Consider the following 23,441-nt stretch of genomic DNA (forward strand, 5'->3'; position numbering starts at 1 on the left):
TCCTACCGCCACCGCCTGTGCCTACTCCATCCTGTTATCCAACTTCAAATTGGAATGTGTTATGAAATAAGAGCTATTTGTTTTTTGGTGGCCCCTCTCTCTAGCCTTCCTGTCATCCTTTCAAGGCTGTGCACAATCCGTTCCTTTCCCAGCTCACCAGTTGCAGTTGGGGCTTCTTTCCCCCATGCTCTCACTGTCCAACCACAGTGCATTTCTCTCTGTCTCTCTAAGAGGTGTGGCCTCTTTCTACCCCAGGACCTTTACACATGCTGTTCTTTTGTTTCTCTGACTTTTCTTGTACCTAATTCTTTTCCCTTATAATTCCATTTGAAAGTCACTTCCTCAGGGATAGGAAGGTCCCCACAGCATGCACTTTCATAATGCCCTCTTTATAGCACTTATCACAGTTATAATTATCTGTATTTATTTAAATCTGACATCACTGCTAGAACATAAGAGTCATTAGAGCAAGACTGTGCCTATCTTGTTTATTACTGTATGTTCAGAGCCTAGCATATTGCCTAGGACAGGGTAGGTGCTTAATAACTATGTGCTGTATGCATGCATGCATGAATGAATGAATGAATGAATGAATGAATGATGAAGATCACTTTCCCTTCCCTTTTCAACCCTGGCACCTCATTACATCTTGTTATTTGCTACCGAAAAAAACTCAATCTCAATATCTAATTAAATATAAAAGACAATGCAGACCAAAGTGAGGTGAGAAAGAACTGCTGTGTCCCCATGAGCACACACCCCTCTTCTCTTGCTTACATCAAACCATAAGAGGGCCCCTTATTTTGTGTATTTCAGGGATAAGCATGACCACGTGGGAGCTGCGGAGGTAAGAACCTGAGAGTACACTTGGCCACCTCTCCTGTGCCAGCATCACCTGGGTAAGCTCTGACCCACCAGTCATTTGGGGTGAGAGAAGGATGCTGCCTGACAGGTACCGGCATCCCCTTCAGGTCATACCCTTCTCTCTACTCCTGCTACCCCCCAGCTCAGGGACTGCAGAGCCTTCCTGCCCTGGGACTTGCAGTCTCCACCTCCCAACCTCAGGCACACAGGGGTTTCCCACCAGCACCCTTGCTTAGGAACCTACAGTGAGTGACTGTCTACTGACTTCGCAGCCATGTCCAAAGCCCCCTGCCGGGCTGCTCAGGCACCCTGCCCGCCAGCCTCACCCCACTGCATGACAGGCCCATCTTGTCATTGCCAGCATGCATCCTGTGTGCTCCAACCTCTGTGCTTCTCCTAGTCCCACCCACCCACTGCACCTCCCAATCTGGCCCTACTCATCCCTAAGGCCCAGGCTCACTCCCATGGCAGTCTTCCATGAAAACTTTCCTGATGTCTCCAGCCCACAGCAGGCCGACTGCATGGCCCCATCTATGGTGACCACGTGGGCTAATAGCACCCCACTTAACTATTGATGGATCTTTGAAAGTTTTCTGTATTTCAGTCTTATCTTGTCTACAAGGCATGGGGTGTTTAATAAATATTTGGTTGAATGAGTAATTGGGGAAAACATAGAGATAAGGCCTTTAAAAGACTCTGAACCAGACAACACTGCAAGCATGGGTATGTGCATGTGTGCTTGTGTGTATATGTATGCTGTACCAAAAGCTCTCTCCCACCTCCTTGAGAAACATTCCCGAATGCCCTTTTCATTCTCTGGTCACCTGTGCCAATACTCAAGCAATGGATGCTCTGCCCCCACTCCAGCCGCTGAGGTCTGGCATGTGGCCTGGTCAGTACCCACCAGAACATCGGCCTTCCGAGCTCAGCCTAAAGAGGCAGCGCTTTCTCCCATGGAGCCCGACATCTGCAAGACCTATTTCTGTTTCCCTGGCTGAGAATGCATCTCTGGCCTGTGGCTCGCCAAGGCCAGCAGTGTGCAGGCGGATTGGAGGGAAGGGGACAAGGAAGGGGGATTCTGGTGAGCTGGTGTTGACAGGCAGTTCCTTGCCCGATTCAAACTAGTACCAGGCACATGACAAAGCACAGAATGGACTGACTGGTGTGCTTGGACAGTAGAAGTTCTATGAGTATAGAGTCTGGGTCTGGTTTCATATCCCCAATACCTAGTCAGTGCTTGATAAATATTTAAGGAATGTGTGTGTATGTGTGTGCTGGAGAAGACGTCAGAGGCAGAATTCAGCACCCTGCAGATAAACTTTCTAACGTTTGTTGATGCCCATAGGCATTGCTGGACCACCTCGGGCTGTAATTAAACTCTGCTGTCCAGTGTTCAAACAGGAGGAGGACAGCTGCTGGTTGGGATGTTATACCTGAGCAGAATCTAAGCAATGGAAAGGCAAACTAGAATTCAAGGCAGAAAAAATATTAAGAACCAAGGAGAGTTTGGGGAATATCCTTATTCAAAAAACACATAAATGATGTAAAATAAAAAGGCACAAGTCCGAAGCTCATTCAAAGGTGCAATTGAAAGTGCATACCAGCTGAGTATATCTGAAGGGCAATGAAAGGGACAACGTGGCCAAAGGAAGCACTTGCATGTCTGGGAAGATGGCAGCCAGGTAGCCTAGCTGGGAGGAATGGGAGGAGGGTGGTTTGAAGGAGACTATAGCACATTCAGCTTTGTTTGTGGATGGCCGTGGACATTTTGATGTTGAGATTAAGGTGGATGACCCAGATGCGGGTATTGATTTGGGACATTCACCTGAAGACCCTGCATTCACATTAAGGGGAGAGCAGAGAAGAAGTAAGAGGGCGGAAGTTCAAGGATTCTCCACTAAGAAGCAGCAAAGAGAAGCTGAGAAGGAGGCAGGGAAGCCTGGTCAAGGGCAGGACGAGGAGGTGAGTGTGAGGGAGCAGAGTTTCCAAAGGAGGGGAATGGTCTCCTAGGGTCTAATGAGTTAGCACCGAGAAGAGAGTGGTAGGTTTCGGGATCAGAATGCTGTGCTTCTAGAAACAGAGGAAAGGAGACATAGAGACAATGGAACCATTCAACATAGGGTCCCCCTGCGGGACATCCCAGGACTTCTCTGTAAGAGGTGTCAAGCCAGACAAATACTGAGAGTTCGTGTCTCTACATTTCAGCCAATGTCGAAGCCCTTCTGCTCAGGTAGATGTTTTTAGACAACACACCCCAGCAGCTGAGTGGTTAAGAGGGAAACTGAGGCAGGCAGACCTAGAAAGCTTCTTGGATTTTCTGTTGTCACCCCATCCATGGCAACGGAAATCTCTAATCTGATGTTCTGATGATGCTTTTATTTTTCCTCTCTCTCTTTCCATCACAGTCATCAATGCAAACACAATTACACAGGCATGTGCAGGGAGAAAGAGAGAGAGAGAGAGAGAGAGAGAGAGAGAGAGAGAGAATAAAAGAGCCTCTTTGCAAAAGCATTTTTCTGGACCAGACTAAATGCTGCTCAGAGGGAGGGAGAACAGGGGAAAGGAAGGAGAGATAGAAGCCACCTAGCTACTTTTCCTCCCCTTTAAGGCTGCCTGGTTACGGTCCTGGGAAAGAAAACCCCTGCATTCCTCCCCTTTAATTCGGCTTATTGTTAACGGGCTGGAGCAGCTAATCCTCACAGACCTGTAGGAGCTGGAGTGGGAGCACCAGGAGCACGACTTCTTTCTGAGTCCCTGGGTAAGAGGAGCCTGCTTCTTTTCTTGATCTTAGGAGGTTCCTTGCTTAGTGGGGGGCAGGTGGCTCCTAGAGGGTGGGTTTGAAGAGCCACTTCCGTGAGCAACTTGGGCGTTGATTTCAGCCTCAGGTCCAGTGTTGCCTGATTCCTGTGGGTAAGTTGTGGCTGCCTTGGAAAAGAGGTCTGAATGAGATCTGGGTGGGACCCCGGTCGGGGGGCCTCTGGACACCACTTCAGGGCAGCCTGGAGTGGGAGAACCTTTTGCACTCTGGGCAGGAAAAGGGGAGCCCCGTGTCTGTCTATGCCCCTCCTCTCCTCAATGCCTGCTGCAGGCTGCATTCCGGGGGGCAACCCTCAGGGCTCTGTGCCTGGGGGGGGGGGCAGTCCATCTGCAGGGTGTCGGGACCCCCAGCATGCGGCACCCCTACCTCCTGCACAGCCTTCATCTCTTAACCTCTCTGACCCCAGCTGTCAAGCCGGGCAATGCCCAGTCTGCCTACCTGTCTGGGTTTCGGTGAGGATTAGAGCAACCAGTGGGTTAAAAGGAGGTTTGTGAACAGCCTGTGGCTCTGCAAAGCCAAGGAAGGGAAGCCAGCCTCGGCCCCCCTGGCAGGGTCCAGGGACTGGCTCCAGCTCGTGTCCTTGGAGGCATAGGATGTAGAACTCAGCCACCCGGGGCGGGCTGGCGGGCTGGCGTGAGGAATTGCTCTCCTTCACCTTCCCCCCGGGTGGGGGTGGGGGTGGGTGCACCCACCTCCCTCCTGTCTTTAAACTTCCCCAGTTCAGTCCTCAGGTAAAGATGCTAAAAGGAGGTCTGGATTCACCCCCACCACCCCCATCCCCGCTGTGGCCCCTTCGCTGCACGTAACTTTGACGCACAAACCTTAACCCTGAGGCTCCCGGAGGGAGGCGCTGCCAGGGCTCGCGCTGGTCTGGCTGCCGTGCATGGCTGGCCGGCTGCTTGCTCTGGAGCCAGATAAATTGATGATGAGAAAAATCGCTGAGGAGAGTCCAGAGGGTCAAGCAGGTTCCGTCTTGGGTAAGGAGATGATCTTTCCCAGACCAGAGGCTGGAGACAGAGCCTGGCCCCGGCAGGGCTACTGACCCAAGCTTAACCAGGGCCAAAGAGGAGACCCAACAGGCCCTCACACAGAGAGCTTAGTAATACCGGGTGTGGGACCCCACTTCACGGTGGATGGTGTGCTTTCTTAATTATCTTTAGGGCGAGTCCAGCGGGCTGGTGAAGGAAGTATGATTTCTCCTTTTATAGAGGAGATCACTGAGACTCAGAGAGGTTAAGCGGTTTGCCTGGGTTGCAAAGCTTGATGAGAGTAGCATTTGAGCCTAGATCTTCTGATATAATCAGTGACCTTTCCATGATGCTGCAGATAGCTAGGTGTGGGGGAGGAGGGTGGGGAGGGGGGAGAGGAGGGGGGGCACTCTTTAGGAAAGGGGGCAAAACTTTGGGGAAGAAGCTTCAGGTTAGAGACCAGGTTTGGGCCAGATCAGACACTGGCTCCACAGTAGATGCCTCAGGCCCCAGCCTCAGTGCTAAGAACTCTGAGTTTTCTGGGGATGCAGCCTTTCCCAGATCATCCAAGCCCTGTGGGGTGGGAGGGTGGGGGTGGGGCGGGGAGAGCCGGTCAGGTTTGGGAGTGCAAGCAAGCATCCTAAGAATGAGGGTGGTGTGAGACCCAACAGTCACCACCAGGAAAGAGGCAACAGGTTGGGTGGTAGGGGGACTAGGCAGTTGCTGTTGCCTCTGACGGACTGTTATTTACCATCTGCTTGACTTGGGGCATTTTGCTGAACATGTCTACCCATCAGGATTCCAGCTATGGGGTTAATGACACCTACCTTGCAAGGCTGCCCTGTGCATTCAAGGAGATAATGCTGAAGTGCCTAGCGCAGTGCCCCACCCAGGCGATCCACGGGCAGGACTGGAGCAGTTGTGGGTGGGACTGACAAGAATCCCTCTCTAAGAGGAGAGCGCCTCCCTCGGCCCCTCTCTCCCACGCACGCACGCACATGGCCATAAATAAATTGCCACACGGAGTGCCTGCGAGGGCTGGGGCCCCGCCGCAGCCTGCCCGAGCCCGGAGTGAATGAGCTGCAGGATGAATGAGAGAGGTGGAGCGGCTGCGTGCGGCACTACAACTGCAGGCGCGCCTGCCTGCACGGTCAATGTCAGGGGCTAGGGCTGGGGCTGGGCGGCTGCCAAAAGGAACGCAAGTCCGTGGGGCCAGCGGGGCTGTGATGATTGTCAAACCGGTGTCCTCGGAGGGAAGGCTGGTAACACAGAGCTTCTTGCCCCAGCAGATGTGAGCTCAGCCTGTGCTGCCTCTGCGCCCCTTCCCCAGGGGGAGGTCCCTTCTCTCACCTTCCAGAAGGCGGAAGGTGCAGGAGAAGGCCTGGCTGGGGCGGTGTACAGTCAATAGCCCCACGGCTGTTCAAAGGAGGCGCCTCTTGCATGGGAGTTAAGCTCAAAGGCAGTGTGTGGCAGACACAGGCAAAACTACTACCCTTGAAAACTCCTTAGAAAGGGGCCGGGGTGGAGATGAGCATATTGCCCATGAAAAAGAAATTCCAACACCAGCAGTGTTTCCTACAGTGTTGCAACAGATCGCTGTTTTCTTGGTTGAGTACCAGATGAAGTAGTCGGTTTGCATTTCAGGGCCGTGGTGTATGAGAATGTATATAGCTTGAAACACTTCGGAATCGCAGTGAGAAGAGATGCTGCTCACGCTGTGAGAGGCATGTGGGAGCCAAGACCAGCTGAGGGAATAGCATTCTCAGCTCCTGTCCTCGCTCGCCCCTATTTAAATTTTTATTTGTTTCCCTCTCTCTCTCCGTGTGCCTGTGGTGTGAGCCCACGGCCTAGCCCGTGAGAGGGTGCGGGTGCTTTCAAGCCCGCTGATGGACTGCACATCATAGGAAAGCCAAGAAATAGACAGAGGTCCTTATTCCCTTCTGCAGACGAGGACACGGAGACCCGCTGTGGTGAGAAGCACATTAAGAACAAGTAGCTACCCCGGTCATTGTGACTCAGTTGGTTGGGCATCATCCTGGAGACCAAGGGGTTGCCAGTTTGATTCCCAATCAGGGCACATGTCCAGGTTTCAGGCTCAATCCCCAGTGGGGGTCATGCAGGAGGCAGCCGATCAATGTCTTACTCTCACATCTCTCTCTCTCTCTCTCTCTCTCTCTCTCTCTCTCTCTCTCTCTCTCTCTCTCCCCCTCCCTCTCCCTTCCTTATAATAATAAGTAGCACCCCCTGCTCTCTCCAGTGACTCCTATGTGTCACTCAGTGAAGCCTGGGAAATGTTCCTCGCTTTCTAGATGCGAGGCACACAGTGCACCTTAAGCAACCATGGATTCTGGCTTGTCACCGCAGCGGAAGGAATCTGGTTACACTTAAATGTGGGTTTGAGCCTGAAATAAACTGCAGGAGGCAATTGAGAAAGGTCCTTCCTCAGTGATTTTGCAAACAGAAACTGGCAAGCAGAGTTGGCCTTTGAGATGGCAGGGTTCGTGGGAGGGCTGGGGATGGAGTCCGTGCTGCTGTGAAGTGCTGTCCAGCCAGAAGGCCTCAGGAGGCTGTAGGGTCTGGGATCTGAGCTCTGGCCAGCTGACCAGCCACTGGAGTGGCAGCCCATGAATGGGAAGCAGGTGCTGACAGCTCACACACACCTAGCCACGTGCCTGTGACTCGGTGAGGGGACAGGTCTTTGAGGGATGACAGCAGGCTACTGGAAAATCCACATACTGCTCAAACAAACGGAGGATCACGGAGCAGTAGAGATGGCCTAGTCCCCATTTTCCAAAGTCAGCTCTGAACAATTCTAAATTCCCCTGGAGGCTAGTAGGTATTGCAAAAGGAAAGACTTTCGCAGCCTAGTAAATTTGGGGGGTGCCAGGTTAAATGGCATAAAGCAAGTATCTTTAATAGTCCCCAGAACCTCTTTAATAAGCTAATGTGCATCATTAAAGACACCTGCTGAAGAGGCAGAACATCCACTTTGCTCAGAATCTCCTGGGACTAATAATATTCTAAAAAGCAAACTTCAGGGAAACTTAATCTACTCCTATCTCGTTTCACCAAGAGGAGCGGTGGAAGCCCAGAGATGTACAGTGATCTGCCTGGGGCTGCACAGCTCCTCGGTGCCAAGTCAAGACTGCAGTCGGAACTTGAGTTCTGTCTAGTGCAGTGATGGCGAACCTATGACACGCGTGTCAGAGGTGACACGCGAACTCATTTTTTTGGTTGATTTTTCTTTGTTAAATGGCATTTAAATATATAAAATAAATATCAAAAATATGTCTTTGTTTTACTATGGTTGCAAATATCAAAAAATTTCTATATGTGACACAGCACCAGAGTTAAGTTAGGGTTTTTCAAAATGCTGACACGCCGAGCTCAAAAGGTTCGCCATCACTGGTCTAGTGCCTCTCAATCCAGAGTATGATGGAAAGTCTAGTATGGGCTCAAGTCCAGGAAATGGTGGGGCCTGGGCAAGAAAACAGCCCAGCTTTAGGCTTGCAGGCCCTTTATAACCAGAGTGCCCCAGCCTGGAGGCAGACAGCACATTCTTTGTTTTGTTTCATTTTTGTTAATCCTTACCAGAAGATATTTTTTTCCATTGATTTTTAGATGGAGGGGAGGGGTGGGAGGGGGAGAGAGAAACAGAGAAAGAGAGAAACATTAATGTGAGAGAGACACATAGATTGGTTGGCTCCCCCACACGCCTGGACCAGGGCCGGGATCGAACCTGCAATCCAGGCATGTGCCCTTGACCGGGAGCTGAACCCACACAGACCGTGTGTGGGCCGACACTCTGATTACGGAGCCACGCCAGCCAGGGCCGACAGCACATTCTTATGACAGATGATCCAACTGATAACCTCCCCCTCAAGACCTGCAGGCCTTTCTGAGTCATGATCCAAAGAAATGGAAAACCATGGAAACACAAGGCAGTCTTAGGGTGGCCTGACTCCTCTGAGGTGAGTGAAAGGGCCATATGGTCCCTCAGGAAGGCTCCGAGGCCTGCTCACCATGCCCCCGGGAGAGCACCGGGGAAGGCAGGCTGCCTCTTCCTGTAGGTGGAGCTGAGCGCCATGACCTGTGGGTGGAGGGCTGCGGAGGTGCTGCTCAAAGATCCTCTCCTTCCTTGTCCCCATCTCTTAGTGTGTTGTGTCCAGTCTGGGAACTGGACTGTGGATCTGGTAACACATTGCACTGAGTTGAATTAAATTGAATGCCTCTGGATTAAAACCGGATGCCCCCAAGACTCTGGGATATCTTGTCCGGAGGGGTGATACTCATAAGCAATGAACTCAGCCGATTGATTTAATAAGCAGAGTCCTAAGTGGCTGTGACTCAAAATAGGAAACTTTTGATAAGGAGGTTACATGGAGCAAGGCAGGCAGGCGTGAGGGTCCACAGAGAGGCTCCAGGGCTATGTGGGGCCACAGGTGGCCTGGTACCTTCAGAGGATGGTGATGACAATGAGGCAGCCACCAAAGATAAGCTTATCTGCCTTACAGTTCTATCTGGGAGCCTGGGAAGGAGAGAAGGGCAGGGGCGACCCACGGAAAACGCGTGTGAAGGACGCCTGCCTCCTGGGCTCCCAGCCCAAGATCTCTCACCAGCACCTCATACATAGCCGGGCTGGATGGCACAGCCTGTTCCCAGAAGCTCAGAAAGGCCTGCTCAGAGGCAGTGTCCACCCCCAAGATTGTGTGCCCTGCCCTTCAGGAAGAACTTTTCCCTCTGGAGTCTCCTCCCAGCTGTGAAATCTTCCCCCCAGAAATCAAGAAGACCATCCAAAATATACGACTGAGTACTAAGTAGCTGGAGCCAGGCGCTGAGCTAGGCCCAAGGGAGACAGGGAAATGGACCAGGTCTTTGTCCGTATGGAGTTGATTTCTAGTGAGGCTATGAGCTCAAACAAACAAACAGGAGAATTTCCTATTGCCAGACGTGTTACAGAAGACCGGCTCAGGCTGACACTATAGAGGAACTTGGGGGGGGGGGGGGCGGGGGAGATGACTCTAGATAGAACGGTCAGGGGGGTGGGCCTCTTCAAGTGACCCAGGGGGTTCTGCTGACCAAGAACTGGACCTAGAGCCCAGCTGTCTGTCCCAGAAGTGATGATGATGGCAAAGAAGGCAAGTCGATTCTGCCCTCTCTGCTGCTATGCCTTAGGCAGGGTCTCACGGCGAGAGCTTAGAGAGGAGGTCCCACCGCCTGCCCTTCCCAGGATGCAGGGCTCCCTGCTGCCTTTCCTCACTAGAACAATATTAAGACTACATCTCCCCCCCCTTCAACACCCATCTGAAGTCTAATTCCTATGCAAAGCGACCCCTGATCAAGCCCCCCTCACTCACTCCTGTAACAAATATGGGCCAGACCCTTAGTATGTCCCAGTCTCAGTACCAGGCCCTAGAGATTCCAAGATGAGGAATGCATGGCCCCTGCCCTTTAAGCGCTCGCATGCTGGTGAGGGAAACCCACATGTAAGCAGTTAGCTACAGTCAATCTCTGAACCATTTTGGCCCTGACCCAACGTGCTCATTCATTTGCCAACTCCCATCCACTGGTCTGTGTTCTTAGGCATTTATTTATATGCCTCTTCTTGGTCTTTTCAACTTGATTCTAAGTACTTTCCAGGGTAACCTCATGTCATAAAAAATGTCTATATTTAGTCCAGGGGGTATACAGAAGGTACTCCATAAATGCATGTCGAATGAAGGGGTGTTACCTCCACAACCCAAAGATGGTCCCATGTAATGAGGTCATTTCCTTTGCCAGGACCATTCTGCAGAACATTCTGAAGGGTCTGACCCTGTTGGGGAGTGAGGGGCCCAAACCAGCCCCGAATGTCAGCGTCCGCGTCTCCTGAGCTGCACGGGGAAATCAGCTCTAAATCTCAGAGAAGCCTCCAGTGGCTGTTGTGGAGCTTCGGAGCCCAATAGAAATTATGGCAGAAACAGAGAGGTGGGGAGCACTTTGGAAACAAATGAGAGCAATAGTGGAGCTTCGACCTTTTCAGAATTTGTTTTATTTCCCTCTGAAAGGCCTTGAGGTTTCTCTGCGGCTAAGCAGGGGTGGGAATGAAGCAGGGGTTCAGGTCTGGCCCGGACTTTTTCATGTAGCTCTAAATTGTTAGCATTGAGTGTATGGGAGGAGGGGTGGGCGGGAAAGATGTTTGCTTTATAGCCTAACTTAGGCTAAGCATACTATGTTTTAAGAAGCTATTTAAAAGAGATGGGAAAGAAGGAACAGCGAGTACCATACCGATCTGCTAATGAGGTGGTGATGCCTCCTGGAGAGCAAGCAGGCAGTCATTCCATGGGGGACTCACCAGGGGGAGTGACGGCCGCCCACCTGAAGGCCTCAAGTGGAAAGAAGGCTTTTGATTGGCTCCCTACCTGGAAAAACTGTCTGTCTGCAGCCCTGTTCTTTGGAAGGGGAAAGAGACAGAGAAAGAGACACACACACACTGGCCCTGTTGATCCGGTTCCTTTTAACGCCCACCCTATGTTCCCACATGTTTCCAGACTTCTCAGCTACAGTATGTCTACACGGTAGGAAGCGTTTGGCCCAAGCCCAGATGCCAACCGCTCTGATAAGTGGAAGCTGCTAGATCTGGGGCTAAGAATCTACAGAATCATATCTGGCTAAAGATAGCCCTCTTGTAATATTTCATCTCCCTCAAAGTAGTCTCTGCCAATCAGGGTCCCTTTGTCTCCACCTTGCGGACTGCCCTCAAAGTCCAGGGTGAGGCCTCCCCTGGCCAGTGCTGTGGTCCCTCTGGGCTGCCACAAGCCAAAAGGAGCAAATCAATAAATGAGCCCAAAGTTGCCAGCACGAGCCACCAGATCTACACTTGGCTGTTTCAAATGTGTTTTTTCATACTTATATAGCCAGGTGGCAAATTTACACACTATATTAAATGTGCAAAGAAATTATAGATTCTTTATTTCTTATAAAATCTTATGCCCAGCCGGTGTGGCTCAGTGCTTGAACATCAACCTATGAACCAGGAGGTCACAGTTTGATTCTGGTCAGGGCACATGCCCAGGTTCGGGTTCGGTCCCCAGTGTGGGGCATGCAGGAGGCAGCCGATCAATGATTCTCTCTCATCGTTGATGTTTCTGTCTCTCTCTTTCCCTCTCTCTTCCTCTCTGAAATCAATAAGAATATATTTTAAAGAAAAAAAAATCCTACCTCGCCAGGCAGCAAAAAGGAAATAGGAAACTTCACATTTGAACTTGTCCATTATAACATCTCAGATTTAATAAAGAGTCTCATGTAGTCCTTTATAAAGTGTCTCTCAGGAAAACACAGCCTTGGATGGCCTTTCCTCCCCCTGTTCTAGTTCAAGGTGGCATTTCCGTTATTTGGCACTCAATCTAGTTTTAGTTTGGGAGAGGGGGGCATCCGACTTGCCAGGGACCTCGAATCCCAGCTGTCTGGGATCTCGTCAGAAGCTGACTAGTGGCTTCTGAGGTGTGACTGGTCTCCTCTGGCCCATGGAATGTCATGCTGACACCCTCCCCTGAAGGCCCTGATCCCAGCCAATGCTGTCACCTGAGACTCCCTGATTATAGTCAGTCTCTTCATCCAGACCCCAGGTGACATCCCCTTTAGCAGCAATATATCCCCTCACCAGGGCCATGGGCAGAGGGGAGCTGATAAATGTTTTGTTTGTTTGCTTCTTTGTGTTTTGATAAATGCTTAACATCTGGTTCTTGGAGGGTGAGGGGAAGAGTCGGGGAAAACCCTGATTGTAGCATTTGCCTGTTTCCATGGTGCAAATACTCCCAGGATGGCTAACAACACGAGGCTACTAAGCATGGGGCGGAGAACAGACATGCACAGTCAGCTGTCATGAGGTGGTACAAGCTGGCCCTGGGCTACTTCTGCAGATCATGCGACTCCGTCTTGCTCAGCTTCTCCCTCTAGGTCTGCCCCATAAGTATGTTCTGACCTCTCAGATGTGGCTGCAGCCAGAGTTGCCCCTAGGCTTACGGTCTCCCACCAGTGGGGCCCTGGGAAGCCCACCCATCTGTTCCTGGTTGGATGTTAGCAAAGATGTGTGCTTCTGACAACTACACCCACTGTCTCCCCATCTCCTTCCCAGGATCCACTCGGGCCCAAAGTAGCAGTCTTTCCATGCCTTGTCCTCTCTGGCAAGGACCTCACTTGTGTCACAATCTTCTTATTCCCAGGGTCTAAGCCTCACAGTTATGTCTAATGGCACAAGGGGTTTCCTTCTATGCTATAGAACCTATTTTATGGCATAAGTCCTCCAGATGGGGCTGACCAGGAATGAAAAACCATCAACTTAATATCCCCCACGTAATATCTCTGTTACAACTGTTTAATACAGGTGAGACAATATGCTAAGTCTCTATGTACACCATTTGATGTATTCTTCACCATAACCAGAAGGAGTGTTGTCCCCATTTTACAGATGAATTAATGGTCTCAACAAGGTCATTAACCTGCTGAAGGCAATTTAACTAGTAACTAGTGGAGATAGGATTTAAACTCAGGTTGACCTCCAAACCTATGCTCTTTATCTAATGCTAAACTGTGTAGGCACAAACTTTATCTTTCTTCTACAGTTATTAGAAGACCCCATGGATTTTACTGGCATTTTTTTTATTGAGGAAGGGGAGACATTGCCTGAGACACACGGCCACTAGACATACTTTCCTCTTTCTCTGTCAGGCCCAAGAAGTTTGTGGGAGAAGGGTGCTGGCAGAAATGTATCTCACCCACCACCCACAGAAACTCAGGACCCCTTCGTGCAGCTGTACTAGGCTAGCTAGGGCAGAGCACCCAAAGGAACAGAGTCCCGACCCCGCTCCCCCAATCACACCCCAAGAACATGACTCTCTCTAGTAATTATGACCTCAGAAAGGGTACCATCATCCCAGAATGTTCCTACCAGAAGCATAAGAGTCAGTCTAGACTCCTCTTACCCCACCATAGACACATCACCTGGTATCGTAGAAAACTGGACCCCCGGAATATATCCCAGGTCCACCCACTTCCCTACCACCATGGTCCCAGCCACTCTCATCTCTCTCGTAGGTTTCTGCCCGTGCCTATTCTCCATGGGCCAATCCCTGCCCCTCCACTCCATTCTCCATAGAGCAGCTAGAGTGAGCTCTTCAAAACCTCAGCGGTCTAATTTAGCTCTCCTGGTAAAAACCCTTCAATATCTCCCAGTCTCACTAAGAAGAAATTCCAATATCTAATGAAATCTGTAAGGCCTTCTAAGGTCTGCCCTATGCCCACCTCTCCCTGCCCACCACTGCGCCATGCCATGCAGAGTTCAGACTGCTCCAGCTACATGTCTCTTCAGTCCTTGGGGCTCTTTCCCCCCTGAGGACTTTCACATTCCAGTCCTTCTATCAAAACGCCCCTTCCCACACTCTGTGTTTGACTGGCTTCTTCACAAACTTCTTTATATATATATATATATATATATTTTATTGATTTTTTACAGAGAGGAAGGGAGAGAGATAGAGAGTTAGAAACATCGATGAGAGAGAAACAGTGATCAGCTGCCTCCTGCACATCTCCAACTGGGGATGTGCCTGCAACCAAGGTACATGCCCTTGACCGGAATTGAACCTGGGACCCTTCAGTCCGCAGGCCGACGCTCTATCCACTGAGCCAAATCGGTTTCGGCCTTCACAAACTTCTGATCTCACCTGAAATACGACCTGCTCAGAGAGGCCTCCCTTGACCTTGCTCTAAAGAAGACCTGCTCTGTTGGTCTCTATGGCAAGCCCGGGGTTTGTTCTTCCGTGGTTTTCCCACACTGTGCACACGTTAGTTCACTTGCTCGTTGCCCATCTCAAGCCTGCCAGCCCCAGGGAAGCTGTGTTTTCCATCAGGACGTAGCCAGCCCCTGACGCGGCATAGGTGTCAAACGTTGAATGCCTATGGTAACTCCAGAACTCTGATATTAAAGTTAGGACCTCATTCAGTTCAGATTCTAATGAATAGCTATTTCCCAGCACTGTGCGAGATATTGTGGGAGTTGCAGAGGGAACACAGTGCTCATTCATCGAGCATCCATGTGTTTCACCCATAACAGGTAGGAATAGGAAGGGTTGTGGATGTGGGAATGGGAATGGTTGGGGATGTGGGAATGGGAAGGGTTGTGGATGTGGGAATGGGAATGGTTGGGGGTTAGGGGAGGTAGCAGAGTTGGGATAATAGAAAAGGAAGTTGGGCTGACTCAGCAATGTGAATAAACACCTTGGGGATCATCTGGTAACACAGGAAATGCCTTAGCTCAGCCCAGGTAGATAAAGCCAAGTTCATCTAGGCGTATACACAAAATAAGAGTTCCCACCACAGACTAGAGTAGACACTCAGAGCCCAGCCAGCATGGCTCAGGGGTTGAACCAGGAGGTCACAGTTTGATTCCAGGTCAGGGCATATGCCCAGGTGGTGGGCTTCTTCCCCAATGGAGGTGGGGTGGGGGGGCGGATGAACAGGAGGCAGCCGATCTATGATTCTCTCTCATCCTTGATGTTTCTATCTCCCTCGCCATTCCTCTCTGAAGTCAATAACAATATAAATTCTTTTTACAACTTCTCCCATTTTATTTGAGAAACTAGCTGAGCTGACCCTTTCTTTCCCTCCTCAAACAAAGCATCCCCGGAAGCTTCAACTCTGGAGGCGATGGGTCGGAAGGAAGAAGATGACTGCAGCTCCTGGAAGAAACAGACGACCAACATCCGGAAAACCTTCATCTTCATGGAGGTGCTGGGATCGTGAGTGCAGGGCTGGGGCACAAGGGAGTGGCTGGGGCACCTCCTGGGGGGGGGGGGGGGCCTGGGAAGGAGTAGTTCCAGGCCAGCAGGGAATGATCAATCAGCACATCATCTCAGCAGCTCCAAGGGACCGAGGGAGGTGGAGTAGGGGCCTGTGGCGGAGAGGAGGGAAGGTCCCTTGGGATAATACAGAGGGCAGTTTCGTACACTGGAGCCCCCAGGGAAAAGGCCCCTCCCCAGCTTCTGTCTCCTGCCCTGCTCCCAGGGACCCTGTCTATGTCCATAGCTGCCACAGCCCTTGGGTCCTCATCCTGGTCCGAGGAAAGAGACTTTCTGGAGCACTTCTGGGGGTTCAGTGACCCTAGCACCTCCCTGGGCCTCCTCACCCAGCTTCTTCATCTCCCCAGCAGTGAAAGGGCAACCCCACTGTCTGCTGGAGATGGAAGAAAACGTGCTTTGCAGGCTAAGCGCGGATGGGTTCACACACCTGGATCAGCTCCGCACCCCGCCATCGTCTCTGCTCCCTGGCTAAGTGCTGTGTTGGGAAAATAAAGTCACGCTGCAGCCCACACTCCTGCCAGCCCCTGGGGTGTCTATGCCTCTGCCCCTTGACAATGATTACACGGCTGGTGGAGCAGAGCCAGCTCGGCTGCAGCTGACGCTCCGCTTGGCCCAGGCTGGGAGCACCTCTGGGCCACCAGCCCCATCGCCTCAGAACCCCAGCTGGTCAGCTAATTAGTCTAGGCTAATTGGCCCCGGGACCTGGGGCAGTGAGGGGCAGTGAGTGCGCTGTCCATGTAAGCAAGCCCTGCCTTTGGCCAGCCTGGCCTAAGTTTAGCTCCCTCTGCCTTGGCTAGGAGGCAGTGACCTCGGGCAGCGAGGGCTGGCCACACTCACCGTAGACACAGAGGAGCTGGCTGGGTCCTGAGAGCAGGCCTCTGGCCCTCCCGCCCAGGCCAGGGCTGGGCTCTGTGCACACAGAAGGGTCTCAGCGGCGGTGCCGGTCATCAAAGCATGGGCCCTCCATCAAGGGCCTTTGCCAAGACGGGGGTGGCTGGAGAGGGGACTTTTGGCAGAAGAGAGAGGAACAAGACTCGTGAGTGAATCTGGAACGGTTTGCTGAGCAGCCCAAAAAACAAGAGAAGGAGGGAGAAGGATGCCTGGGTGGACAGAGCTTACTCACCGTCTGCCCAGGCTTGGGCGGTAGGACTATCAGAAGACAGACACGCTGCCACGTGGCACGCAGGGAGACCAGCCACAGCAGCTTCTAAACCCGGCACATCAGAGCCACTGGAGCTTAACCCTAACTGATAACTGCGAAAATGCTTAAGGAAAGGGGACATAATCGTTCAGTTCAACATCAACATACCCCCCTCCTACGTTCAACAGTTGTTAACACTTCACTATATTTCTTTTACACACACACACACACACACACACACACACACACACACACACTTGTACACTGGTTGCAAGCATCATCACACATCGCTTCCGAATCCTTCTGCCTGCATCTCCTAAGAATAAAGGCATTTTCTTCCATATCCACAATATCATGTCCACCCTCAAAAAATAATTTGCTATTATTTTAACCCACGCAATTTTTTGAAAAGAAAAGAAAAAAATACAGATTCCTGGACCCAGCGATTTGGGAAGACAGAAACCCAGCAGCCAGGAATCTATATTTTAAGTGTTTCCAGTGGCTCTCACGGATCCAGCCCCCACACTGATTTGGGGCAACCGGGAGGACAAGAAAGGGTCAAGTCATTGCTTAGCAGCTAGGGCTGAGGAGAAGCTAAGGGAAAGCACCTCTAGGTGCTCAGGAGGGGGACAGGCAGCCTGGGCTGCAGACCCCATGACTGACCCAGGGGAGACGCTGTGGGGAGGGGAGCAGGAAGCAGAGCAGACTCCCCCATAGGGGATGCACCAGAATCCCAGGCCAAAGGCCTCTTCTCTCCAGTCTTTGGCTCCTCTGCAACAACCCACCAGGGAGAACAGACTTTTGCTAAATCTGCCCAGACACCACCCACAATTCCAGGGTCGTGGGACAACTGTAGGGACCCTGGGCACAGCTAGTCTGTAGCAGGAGGTCTGTCATCCAAGATCCAGGCCGCCTCCTTTCACTGCCCAGGAAAACATTTTTTCTCCTTGGTCCCTGCCTCCACCTCTGGCAGCACCCGGGCTCCCAGCAGGAGTGGAGAGCTAGAGCAGGAAATGCAAACCAGAATGCTTGAAGCCATTACTCCTGGCTCTGAAGGCGCTGCCTGTCTTGCCTCTTGACCCGAACAACCTTGACTGCTAGAAACTAGCTCTCTGCTCCCCAATCTGACAGCCTGACAGATGGCACAATTAAGTCTCCCAATCCCTCTCCTCTGTCACACACGCATGCACGTGCACACACACACAAACACACACACACACTCACACACACACACTCACACACGCACAAACGCACGTGCACACACACACACACACAGTAGAAAGCAGCCTGAGGCAGAAGAGCAATAACATCACTTCAGATTGCCACGACAGGTGCCACGGACACACACCTTGATGTAAATGACTCCCCAGGAAGGCCTCAATTTGATCTCATTGTACAAGAGGACCCAGAGCGGGTGTCAGCTCTGAAATTGGGCGATCATTCATGTGTGGGTAGAGGTAAAGGTGAAAGAAGCACTCAGGGTAGACCCTACAAAGTCACGGCTGTGAAGGCCACGTTTCTCAACTCTCTCTTTTGCTGAATAAGGAAAGTGGCATCTCACCCCTATCTGCTGCTCCCCACCTCCATGCTCTTTCTCATGCTTCTTCCCCACCCCCAGCTGAAACATCATTTTCAAATGTTTCTCTCCCTCCACTCCCCTACTGGACTAACTCTCATTCATTCCTTTAAACTTGAGCCAGGGTGTTCTTAAGTCAGACAGCCATGAATTATGTCCTCCTCGGCTATCCCAAATGGTCACTGCACACATTAGGAAAAATCACCCTTTTCTCTAGCCTCCTGTCTGCTGGGGAGGGGGGGATGTTGTAATAATTATTATATAAAGCATACAGTGGCCCCAAGGTGAATGGCATCTGCTGGAACTGGCAGCATGCAGCCAGCCCAACCATAGTAGGGGCCATGTCTGAAGTCTCTGTTTTCGGTGATCTCATAACACCTCCTGCTTATCTGCAAGTGTCTGTCTCTCACCCTAGATTCTAAGCTAGAGAGAGAAAGATAGAAATCTCAGTGTTGAGAGAGAATCATTGATCAGCTGCCTCTGCAGGCCCCTTACTAGGGATTGAGCCCCCAACCCAGGCATGTGCCCTGACCAGGAATTGAACCGGGCCCTACTGGTTCATAGGTCAATGCTCAACCACTGAGCAATACCGGCTCGGCTGCAGTGACCTCTCTTTAATGAGTTTCCCAAGTGAAGAAATCTCTCCAGAGCAAAGCAGAGTCTCTGGGAGTCCTTCCCAAATTATAGATCCAGGAAATAGCACCGTATAGTCCCTGAGTCTGCAATAGAATCTTTTCTTTCCCACGCGGTGGATGAAAGAGAGGGCACAATGGCATGTCAGATAGGTTCTGCCATCAACAGTTCATCAGGTGCCCATAATGACAATGGAAACTATTGACCTGCCACACCTTCCCCCATTGACACTTCGGTTTTGCCTCCAACAATGCTCTCTAGCCAGCCAGTACTAATTTTTATTTCCCCGTGTCTTCTACTCAGAGGAGCTTTTTCGGAAGTTTTCCTGGTGAAGCAAAGGGTGACTGGGAAGCTCTTCGCCCTGAAGTGCATCAAGAAGTCACCGGCATTCCGGGACAGCAGCCTCGAGAATGAGATCGCCGTGCTAAAAAAGTGAGTGGGTCTTAGGGTTGGCTGAGTACAACTGGGGGGGTCACAGTATTTCCTTCATAAAGTACCATCAGGAAGTTCTGGGGCTGGGTTGCTCCCAAAAGGCATTGCTCCCTTTGATTGAGCTAATGGGTCAGTTTGATTAACCAGCTAAGTTTAGCCAAAAATCTGTCTTGGCTGAATTTTTTCTCCCAGCCAATTGTCTAGTGAACCAACAGGTAGCAGAGCTGGTTTGTACACATAGACCAAAGGTTAATTATCTCAATGGAACAAAAATCAATTGAGGGCCAACCCTCGGAAGAATTGACCAGTAAAGCAGCAGTGTAAAACTTGGAAATTAACCTCAATTTGTTCCAAATCTAATGTAGGGTTAATTCCCTAAGCATCATGATGGAGGCTACACTAATAAATCAGAATGTTTACAGCAGGACTATTGCCACAACCCTTGTGGGATTCCTTTGGGGTGCAGAAAGTGTAGTAGGCATCAGGACCACAAGGATGAAGCCAACAAAATTCCTTACCCTCAGGAGCTCACATTTTCTGAGCAGAAACAGAGGTATCATAACAAACTCTATTCCCATTAGATGTGACTCACACTAGCAGAAGGCAGAGTTTGAAGGAGACAGGGATTCATTTTGCCTGCTTGTGTTTTTTTTGTGAGTAAGGATTATTAGGTACATTTTCAAAGAAGAGGAATCTTGAAGGATGAGTAGAATTTAATGGAGGCATGAGGGGCAATGCAGAAAGGGAATTCAGACTGAGAATAACATAAGCTGTAATGTAGAATCATGGAGCTGCAAGGGGTGTTGGAGAAGAGTAAGTATTGGAAGCCCCTGAACTAGCTATTAAAGGACAGGAGATGAAACCAAATAGGCAAGTGGGAACTGATTATAAAGGGTCTTGGCTGTCATGATAAAGACTGTTGACTTTATTCTGTGGGCAAAGAAAAGTCATCAAGTGATTTTAAGTAAGAAGTCACATAATCAGATTTCTATTTAGAAACCCTGTCTTAAGCATGGAATGGAGAATGCCAGCCTAGAGGATGGGAGATCAATTACACGACTTTCTCAAGAGAAGAGGATACAAGCAAAGTAGTGGCAGGATCATGTAATGGCCAGAAGACCAAGGTTAGGAGGCATTTCAGAGAGAGAAGTGATTGAGTTGGGGTTGACCGGTAAGAATATAAAAGAAAAAAGTATTAAAAATGACTCTGAGATTGAGTGATTAAGTGGACAGTTACATCATCCTTGGGATAGAAAGCAAAAAGGACGTCTAGGCTTGGAGGAAATAGAAAGAGATTGATTGGAGCACAATGAATATATGTATCCACTTATCTCTACATGAAGATATCTGGTAGAATGTTAGAGTTATAGGTCTGGGCTTCAGGGAGATTAAATCAGAGAGAGCCAGGCTGGTGTGGCTCAGTGGTTGAGTATTGACCCGTGAACCAGGAGGTTAGGGTTTGATTCTTGGTCAGGGCCCATGCCTGGGTTGCAGGCTTGATCCCCAGGAGGAGGTGTGCAGGAGGCAGCCGATCAATGATTCTCTCTCATCATTGATGTTTCTCTCTCTTCCTCTCTCTGAATTCAATAAAAATATTTGTTTAAAGCAGAGAGGGACTCTAGACTCATTGAAAGCAAGGTGGTCTTTGATATTATTGTATTGTATCATCAGTCCCTAACAGCATAGATACATAAACAACCATAAATACTTGTTCAGTGAATGAATCATCAACAAATTGATGTTAGTTTTGTCAGCTTGTATGTATAATTGAATCCATCAGATCACCGCTGCAAGAAGTCTATATTTTTAGAAATGTCTAAAAGATGAAAGGTATTATTAAGTACTAGAAGTCCGGTGCACAAAAATTGTGCACAGGTAGGATCCCTAGGCCAATCGGGGCCTCCCTTCATTCCGCGCCACCCCCTGGTGGTCAGCACAGGTCATAGAGAGCGATAGAACTCCCGGTCTCCTGGTCAAACTCATGTAGGGACACTTTGCATATTAGCCTTTTATATATATATAGATGTGTTTACTATTCTCCAGGCACTGTGCTAAGCATTTGACATGCATTTTTTAATACTTATGTAACCCTATAAGACAGATCTTTGAAGATGAGTAAAGTGAGGCTAAGAAGAGTTGAATAAGCCAGTCAAAGTTACTCAATTAATAAACACCTGAGCTAGATCTGAACTCTGACCCAACTGACTTAGAGTCTAAGTTCTTAATCCCTGTGTTGCACAACCATGAGTCATACTTCCTAGAAATTTTCTTCCTGGACAGCCATGCACTGAATTGCTAATTGGAAAGCCAAGCCTCTAGTCTAGATAATATGATTGTTCTGCTTGCTCCCACCTGTGAATAATCCCAGCAAAGGTCATCCGGGGCAAGATATCCCCACCTCAGCTCTATTGACATTTTCGACCAGATCATTCTTTGTTGTGTTGGGGCTGCCCTGTGCATTGGAGGATGTTTAGCAGCGTTTCTGCTTCTAACCACTGAATGCCTGCAACATCTCTCCCGTCACCAGTCATAATCATCATAAATGTCTTTAGCTATCGCCAGATGTCCTCTGAGGGACAAAACAGCCGCTGATTGAGAATCATTGGTCTAAGACATCCCATAGAAATGAACCCCCAAATGAGCATCTACCTTCTCACAATATCCTGGAACAAAAGGTTTGCAACACTTTCTCCATGGTTACCCATGAGGAGGCCTCCCTAACCTAAGTCCCTCCTGTTGTAGTAGCCTTTCTTCATGCAATGTTTCTGAAAGAGACCTGGATACCCATGTTGTAGACTAGCCTAGTGGTCAATGCTCCCTTACCCTTCCTCAGGTCTTATTAACTTTCTCTTTTAATAAGTTGGAATAGATCCTTAAAGTAACAAATGAAATGTTTGTTCCCTAAAGGCAGGATGATCAATTATCCATTCAAAAATATGGATTGAGCACCACTCTGGGAATCTTTTTCCTGGGATTTCTTTGTGATGGCCTATGTGTTAGGAAGGCTTCATACGGACCCTCTTTTCCTAAATATTGTCATCAAAAGTCTCCAACAGAAATAAGAGTCTCTAGTTGGGCTGGGTCAGCATCCTTTGTCTAGATGACCTTAACCCACATGCCTTTCACCATGACCTTACTTTCCCCAGGATCAAGCATGAAAACATTGTGACCCTGGAAGACATCTATGAGAGCGCCACTCACTACTACCTGGTCATGCAGCTGTAAGTAAAGGTCACCTGATTTCCCCCCAGACGCCCCATGGAACCTCAGAGGCCTGGAGGAGGCTGGTTGGTGGTGAGGGAAGGATGGTGATTAAATGTCAAGAATTAGCTCAAGAGGCTCTGGAATGCCAAGAGCCCTTTTAGGATCAGTATGCCTCTGGGTGTGGACCTGTTCTTTATGGATCCGGGGATAAAGCAAGGGTTGATTATTGAGTTGGTACATACCAGCACAGCCTTACTAGCTGTTAAAAATATTTCCTACCAGTCAGCAAGTAGCTGTGACCCTAACCTATCCATCCTCCCTCCTGGCCAGTCCCTTCCCTCGACCTCCCCACAACACTACAATTGAAGGGGTAATGCCTGGCAAAGCTGGGGCCTCCAAAACCCTTCTCTGGCCCCATGGCTTGCGTCCATTTTGACCAGTCATGTTGAGCAAACTGGATATTAAATGTTTTAACATCACTCCAAGGTAAAATTACTATGGGAGTAGAAGCCACAGGTAGATAGATTTTTAATTCAATATAAAGAAAGACTTGCTCGAAAGGGAGTCACCCAAAGTTAAAACAGGCTGTGATTGTGAGTGCGTTCATGTGTAGGACTGAAATGTTGCCTCATTAGGAAGGTCTCCCCATCACTGTCATATCCAAATAAGAGTTCTGCCTGAGGGTGGCTGCTGTAGGGTTGGTCAGTGCTCCCAAAGACTCAGTATTGAGCTCAGAGACATTCTACTTATAAAGTACACGCACACTCACACACACACACTCATCACTGCAATTTCAGCATAACTGGATGCAATGTTTTTGGCTGACAGGCTAATTCCTCAGAAACTCTAATGAACTAACTCTGGCCTCAGCAGCCTATTAACCCCTGGGCTCACCTGAGGCCCACAGAATAGCAATAGCAAGCAGTCAAGGGAGTAAGGTTGGGGGAGGGCCCAGAGCATCATAACAAGT

General features: G+C 49.9%; 1 protein-coding gene across 2 annotated transcripts in view; it reads left to right on the plus strand.

Annotated features, from left to right (window-relative positions):
- Positions 1-3,437: 3,437 nt before the first annotated feature.
- CAMK1G (calcium/calmodulin dependent protein kinase IG) overlaps positions 3,438-23,441 on the plus strand; it is a 30,409-nt gene continuing 10,405 nt past the window's right edge. Inside the window, exons 1-4 of one of the 2 annotated variants that reach the window (XM_036342387.1) lie at positions 3,438-3,622; positions 15,305-15,425; positions 19,139-19,267; positions 22,414-22,488. In XM_036342387.1, coding sequence (XP_036198280.1) covers positions 15,334-15,425; positions 19,139-19,267; positions 22,414-22,488 — 296 coding nt within the window. In that variant the 5' untranslated portion in view covers positions 3,438-3,622; positions 15,305-15,333. Of the gene's footprint in view, positions 3,623-4,555; positions 4,660-15,304; positions 15,426-19,138; positions 19,268-22,413; positions 22,489-23,441 lie in introns of those variants that run through there. The other variant, XM_036342386.1, reaches the window with a different exon arrangement.

Source organism: Myotis myotis, unplaced genomic scaffold, assembly GCF_014108235.1.
Source record: "Myotis myotis isolate mMyoMyo1 unplaced genomic scaffold, mMyoMyo1.p scaffold_m19_p_18, whole genome shotgun sequence".
Lineage (NCBI taxonomy): Eukaryota > Metazoa > Chordata > Mammalia > Chiroptera > Vespertilionidae > Myotis > Myotis myotis.